This window comes from Tachypleus tridentatus, unplaced genomic scaffold, assembly GCF_004210375.1.
Source record: "Tachypleus tridentatus isolate NWPU-2018 unplaced genomic scaffold, ASM421037v1 Hic_cluster_2, whole genome shotgun sequence".
Taxonomy (NCBI): domain Eukaryota; kingdom Metazoa; phylum Arthropoda; class Merostomata; order Xiphosura; family Limulidae; genus Tachypleus; species Tachypleus tridentatus.
The window spans coordinates 37556640-37563968 of record NW_027467782.1 but is presented as its reverse complement, the minus strand read 5'-3'; the positions used below and the strand labels follow the sequence as shown (position 1 = coordinate 37563968).

At 32.4% G+C, this 7329-nt stretch overlaps 1 protein-coding gene across 3 annotated transcripts; it reads right to left on the bottom strand.

Annotated features, from left to right (window-relative positions):
* Positions 1–5687, bottom strand: LOC143242947 (putative ATP-dependent RNA helicase DDX4). 3 transcript variants are annotated; one of them, XM_076486563.1, is made up of 3 exons: positions 5669–5687; positions 2127–2439; positions 1–203 (listed from the first exon to the last, which is right to left on the bottom strand). In XM_076486563.1, exons 1-3 carry the CDS (start codon positions 5675–5677, stop codon positions 178–180), a joined length of 348 nt encoding a protein of 115 aa, XP_076342678.1. In that variant the 5' UTR covers positions 5678–5687; the 3' UTR covers positions 1–177. The 3 variants fall into 3 exon arrangements, with proteins under 3 accessions (XP_076342678.1, XP_076342680.1, XP_076342679.1); XM_076486565.1 differs by lacking the exon at positions 5669–5687 and adding an exon at positions 5090–5178 and having other exon boundaries at positions 2–203; XM_076486564.1 differs by lacking the exon at positions 5669–5687 and adding an exon at positions 4903–5176 and having other exon boundaries at positions 8–203.
* Positions 5688–7329: the final 1642 nt, after the last annotated feature.

The following is a 7329-nucleotide window of genomic DNA, read 5'->3' as shown; positions in this document are numbered from 1 at the left end:
TTTATCAGTTTCAAAAACTAATTATTTTCATCCGTTACTTTAAAAAAATATGTTCATAACTTCTTCTTGTAGCCGTGGCTACACTAAGTGTGACAGTCATATACATCAACAGATCACTCAAGAGTAGCCAAAGAGTTGACGACGAGTTCTGTTAGCTTACTGCCTTTTTAATGTTCTTTAATGTTCTGAGCGAAATGAACTTTCTGAAAAGACAAGGGTTGTAATAAACAATGATTTTGTTTTTCATTGAGGTTCAACTTTATTTATAATTTATCAATAGTATATATGTATGTAAAACATTTAATAGATTCTGGTATGTTTCCGACCGTCAGCCTTAGTTGTTATGTTATTACACTTGTTTACTTCACATATTGTTCATGTTTTGTTTTGTTTCTTTGTGTACTTCCTCAAGTTATTATAAATGAATTATTCTAAAAATAACACATATTTTATATAGACACATGTACTTACCACATTTAACCATCAATGTGTTAGTTAATCCATCATATATCAGTATAATAGAGTTTGAGTAAAAGGGTTGAGATACTTTTAACTTACGGACGATCACAACATGTACGGTGTGAAGGTCTGTTAACTGTGTTAATATTTGGTGACATAACGGAAAGACAAATACTCTAAATTAATTTACTGAATTCATGCTATCGTAACATAAAAATTCTAGCTTTAATTGGTCCGTGTTATTGAGAAGATATGTGTGAACTTGCACAATTCTGGATACGGAAAACACCAGCTTACGATATTATAAGTGGCAGACACTGTTAGTGTCAAAAGCACAAAACTATTATTGTCACAAATGAGGCCGGACTTCACTTTTATGTTGTCGTTCTTTCGTGTTTCATCCCTCTGGAAAATAACGAAAATGGACATCAAAAACGAGATCTATATGCAATAGCCTGCGATTTTTCGTCTGGCGAGCCTAGATCATAAACCGGAAAGCAGCCAGCTGGCTCGGAATACGAACTGAAGCTACTCACAATCCAAATGTACCAGCAGAAGCTAATACCATCAACCGACAAACCGAATTCACCCTATTATGAAACCATGAATCCCCTGTCATAATATTTCTCTGTTGTGTGTGTTTAAATAATTCTTGTTTATATAGTTCAGTTAGTAATGAAATTACTCGGCGAATTTCTGCTTTGCAAGTCGAACAAAATATGTAATTAAACAACGTAACATATGGAATGTTCCTGTCAGCTCTAGTCATTCTATTTTAGTTTACAATTTTAGATAAAACAAAATGTGTAATTAAACAACGTAACATATGAAATGTTCCTGTCAGCTCTAGTCATTCTATTTTAGTTTACAATTTTAGATAAAATCTATGTATATATTGTATTTCTACTGTAAAAACCCCAAAAACATAAAATGTTTACAGTGTTTTACGTCTATTTTTATCGGAAATGTTGAGATGTTTTAATAGCTGAACTTTGTTTAACTGACACATAAAGTCAGTCGAACTAAATCTAACAATACGTAATACGTATATAAAAATAAAACAAAAAAGTTATTTTTCTTTGTCCCTAAAATTAGGTTTTTTTTTAACATCAAACATACAATTCTGGAACATCTTTGTTTTAAGTTTTCAGAAAAAAATTTAGTAAGTAACACAGTATAACATATTTTTAATATCTGTTTTATCAGATATTATGTTAACGTAAATAAACTTCTTCAAACAACGTGATTTATTGAACCTAACGGCCCGGCATGGCCAAACGTGTTAAAGCGTTCGACTCGTAGTCCGAGGGTCGCGGGCTCGAATCCCGATCGCATCAAACGTGCTCGCCCTTTCAGCCGTGGGGTCGTTATAATGTTACGGTCAATACCACTATTCGTTGGTAAAAGAGTATCCTGAGAGTTGGAGGTGGGTGGTGATTACTAGCTGCCTTCCCTCTAGTCTTACACTGCTAAATTAGGGACGGCTAGCGCAGATAGCCCTCGAGTAGCTCTGTGCGAAATTCAAAAACAACAAAAAAACAATTGAACCTAACATTACTTTCACCAGTCATGTCCCTCTTTGTTGCATTTGTAGCAAACTGCAATAATTTCCAATATTAAAAAAATAATTCAAAGCAATTTGAGTAATAACAAGCATTTCGTAATACCTGAATTGTTTAATATTTCTATGAGTTTCTGCCTCTTTTCATATTGCTGGACTTGGTAGAAATTCTGTTTGACATCCATATCAGCAGAGCCAACAACACCAACTGCTAAAAATAAATAATCTGACTTAAGAAACTCTGCTGCTAGTCGCTGTATTTCTTCAGGGAATGTAGTACTAAACATGAGAGTCTGATGCTTCGATTTTACTGTCATGGAAGGATCGTCCACCATTTTTATCACAGCAGGCACAAAACACATGTCTAACATTCTGTCAGCTTCCTCTAAAATCAGATAACGGACTTGAGAAAAAGCCACCTGTCAAAATAATAGAATAACTGTTAACTGAAAGAGGTAAATAACATTAAGCTTTGAAAAACTTAATATATCCCCTCAAATTTTCCTCCAAAATATCTTATATGATGAGATATTAAAAGTTCTTTTGACCTTTTACAACCATTTGTTTCAGATAAGAGTAAGCAAAAAACTGAAACTTTTACCCATAATTTAATTTTTATTCCATTGTAATAACTATAAAAACGGTAGAGACTATTAAATTTTCAGCATATGTGAATACAGTTAGGTATAGACTATTATATTTCACTGCACAACTTTTTGAAAAGTTTTTGCTGATTGTGGCAGGTACCTGGTGGGTATGCACAAATATAGTTTTGGTTTTGCTACATCACGTAGGAACTCTGAGAAATAGACAGTTTACCGGCAATAACGTATTTAACTGCATTTATGTTTGTAATATGCTATTAAGTTCAACATAATTAAAAGTGGTTTGCTCCTGATATTCGTTTGTATTCAGTGATGACGAGAAACCCACTTATTGAGAAGTATATTCAGTTTGGGCTGAGCAAAACATTGCGAACAACGTTTCGACCTTCTTCGGTCATCGTCACATCGTCAGGTTGTGAACCTGACGATGACCGAAGAAGGTCGAAACGTTGTTCGCTCTTCTATGTAAAGTGTTTTCAAACGAGCCGTTTGCATAAGTTTGTATTCAGTGTCTGGTGCATCACATTGCAGTATTCAACAGTAGTCAGCAAGCATTGACGGATTCCACTTGCCCTGATATCGTTTTTTATTGTAGCAATGTCTTGGTGAAACTGAAGATTTTGATGAAACAGTACGTGATCACCAGCCAAAAATCTACAAGGAACACCCAACAGTGTTCAAGAAGCAAAACCTTGGTTGTGCAGTGTTTTCAGCATATGTGAAAACAGTTATTCAGTGTATAAAACTGAGTAATAAATCTATAGATTCCTAAGATTCTCAATTTTATGAAGTTTACAATATCATAAATATATTGTCTGAAACCTGAGATTTTCCTTCTTTAAACTCCCTTCCTTGCAAACTTCATCACACTGTAAAGTTGTGAAACCTAGCATTTGGTAGCTACATTCAACTTTGATACTAATGCTTTTCTATTATTTATAAGCCCCTTACTAAGTTTCCCCACATCTGTTTTGGTACTTTATTAACAAGAACAAGTTTTGGTTTATGGTTATCAACTTTATTAATTCCAGGGTTATATTTTGCTCTGAGGCAAAGGAAAGTGTTACATTTCTTGAACACTTACATAAATTAGTATAAGGACAGTATGCAAGATTTCTGTACACAGTGGGAAAAACACTAACTATTTATATTAGTTTTAATATTTTAATTTACCATTGCTCCATATCTAATAATGTGCCCTATTATGGTCTATGTACAAAAACTATCAGATGAACAGTTAAGTAGGTTTATGCATAATAGCATAGCAAATAATTATCTAGAAGTTTTTATTATGCAATAAATAGTTAACTGACCAAAATTCAAGTTGACACTAAACTGTCCCACAAGTCCCATGCAAGTGCATGTTACAGTTAGTAACTAATGAGTCACCAATAGCGGATTAACTTGTAATAAACATTAGTAACAATTTTACAGCCAATATACATTCATTAGTCGGCCATTCTGCGATTTTCGTTCAGCTTTGGGCGTGATGGTGAGTAAAACAAAATACATAAAATATAACACGCGGCCAAGCTGACTAATGAATGAATATCAGCTGTAAAATTATTACCAATGGCATAAATGTAGCTACAAGTTTGGCCTCCAAATTTGATTTGATATCTTTAATTCGCACGCTCAATTCATTTTTAGCCACACCTTTTTTACCCACTTAGGTGTTTTTTATTAGATTTTAAAGTAAACACGAATTACTTAAAACCTTCCAATAAAGATGCACTTCGAAAAGATTATTTATTCGTGAACTAATTAATATAAATGTTTTTAAACAACGTTGTAAATAACTTAATAAAAATATGATTAACTAACCCGTTGTATCTCAACAACTTTGGAGATTTTAATTACTTAATTCTAAGTCAGTTATAAGGACAGCATAATTATCTACTTTTATATTTAGTATATTATCTCTACAGGACAGTTTAATTTTGAACGCTTTTTCTAAGCCAGCAAAACATGAGTTTAAATAAATATATTGGTCGTAAGACGGTTGTGTTAGGACTAACGTACTTTTAATATTACATCTTTTATGAAGAGTGTGTTTAATTGAATTCACACATTGCTAGATTAGAAAAGACACTCATTTCCTAACACTTAGAGAATAAACAATATCATGTATTATTATTTACATTTAGATTCTGGAAACTTTTAACTCTGAGTTTGTGATTTCTGCTTAATTATAAAGATAATTAACCTCAAGGAAGGATAAAAGAAAATCTAAAAGTTTACTTTGAATGTATTCAGTAAGAAAAAATAAATATTTACTTATCTAACGTCATTTTCTGCAGGATGAGTATTGAAATGTTTCAAAACATATTACTTTTACATGATCGGACTACCGTTTGCTTATGCTCTGCCCATCATGAGTATCGAAAACCGGTTTTAGGACGGCTGGTATGGTGTTAACACTTTTACCAAAATAAAGCGGTGAACAACGTTTCGACTTTCTTACATTTTAACTACAAGTGGGTTTCTTGTCATTACAAAAACCGTTTTGTTATCGGTTTGAGTCCACAGACATATAGGACCACTGAAGACAGACTAGAAAACAAAGGGTGTGACACTAAAAGGAAATAGATAAAAGCCTTTTCCCTTTTATACGATAGAGTCACTGAAGGCAGATTACAGGAACAAAATATGAAGGACTCAAAGGGAACGGATTTCTTTTCCTTTCGTTTGTTACTGTTAATAATTAACACTAAAATCGCTCTTTTCTTACAATAAATGATAAACTAGTTTTTATTTGTTGTTACAAATGCTACATCATTCATAATTACATTAAAAGTTTCCATCCTATCTAGTTTGAAAAAAATAATCTTTTTTTATCGTGTCAGGATACAGAATATCATAAAGTAAAAAAAAATCTGAATAAATGCATGATACAAAAGTTCAATTAGATATGTATTTTTATCTAAATATGAAAACCTAAGAATATTAATATTTTAATGCTATCAGTGTTGGAAGGAAAGTAAGTTAATTTTAACAGACATTTAAACAATTACACGTGCTATGCACAAACATAAAAACTTACAGCTTCCATGCTTTTCTGTTTCACAAGTACAAACGTAAGCCACAAAGATTCCCTTTGACTGTACATTTCTCAGAAGCTTAGACACATGTCTGATTGTTTACATGTTATGTTGGTTTTATGAACCTAATGACCGAAGTTACCTTAACACTTAACCAGAAGTACAAAATAACTTTATATTTATTAAAATATTTTCGTTTTAATATGCACCTTTATTTTAGCGAATGAGGTCATCGCTTAATTTGCTTTAACCCAATTAAAACTTATTGTTATGTGTTGATATTTAAATTACCGCCAAGTGTTATTCCGAAAGCATGAAATGAAAAAAATTAATAGTGTCAATAAGCATGTAATTACTTAAGATTTAAGTAATTCGTAAAAGAGTAAAAAAAGTTTACTTACGTGGAACCTGCAGGGTTACCAAGAAGGACAAAATATCCAGTCATACATACAAGATGTTAAAGTCAGTCACACATAATAAGATTTGGAATGTGGAAGTTTCACCTCTGTTTCCTCGTTATTGAAGGTTGTATAACAGTTTACTCTTCAATGACGTCAATCCACGTGAAACAACGATAGATTCAGCACAAGTTTAAACAGTAAAATGTTGTTTATTTAAAAAATTGATTACTTTTATAAATGTTAGTTCACTCATCGATCCGTCAGGTGAAGTCTATGTTGTCCAGGTGGGATAGTAAAGAGCTAGCTTAAAGCACTTTCATTTTGTGCGATTCCAATCTATCATTGGTAGACTCAGTCACGTGCTCTAGTTCTTACTTATCATTGATACACTCAGACACGTGCTCTAGTTCCTATCTTTCATTGGTAGACTGAGTCACGTGCTCCGGTTTCTATCTATTCATTGGGTTTGTGAGTTTAATTATTTACCATTTTCTGTAGAAACTCATCTTTCTCGTAATAATTTAGCCAGAGAATCAATTCAAAGCGTAATTAATCAAAACGCCGCTCAAGTGGTGTAAAATAACAACAGTTTATTAAATTATAACAACAGATAACGAAAACAACCAGCATCCGAGTTTTATTGTGTACAAAACAACAGTCAGTAAGCCAGTATCTGGCCAGGACTAGGTATATATATATTAATATATAATACAAAATGAATATCACTTAGATGAATATCAACAAATATCAAACAAAAGAAGAAAGAACCAGAGAATAACATAATGCTCCAAAAATGAACCATTTCTTGTATCAGTAACAATATTTACCAATAATTCTTTTTAACTAACTCGTTTAGCCATCTTTATCTACTGGTTAGACCACGAGGTTGCATCTCATGTGATTAGATATTACCATAAATCTACATAATCTTTCACAACATTAATATCTGTACGTCACAGCCAGGGGGAAGTTCTCTCGGTTTCATAATGCATGAAAACTCAAAATTAACGTGCTGTATCTAGAAAGTGAGTTAGCACTTTTACATAATTAAAATTCATAGTTTAACTAAACGATCGAAAATGTACAAACTTAATGGTAACCGAAACGTCACAAAATAAAACTACAATCTGCTATCTCACAGTAATTATACAACATTATCGACTTTTCAAAATGTTATGAGACCAGATTTAATTCTAGAGTAAACAATGTTTCAAGTTGTTGTTTGATCAAGTTTTCGACTTGCTTTCAAGTGTAATGACTCA

Excerpts from the sequence above, each read along its gene's own strand:
- LOC143242947 (XM_076486563.1), bottom strand. Across the intron at positions 204-2,126 it reads AGAAATATTAAACAATTCAG|AAAGTTCATTTCGCTCAGAA; the intron begins GTATTACGAAAT and ends TTGTCTTTTCAG.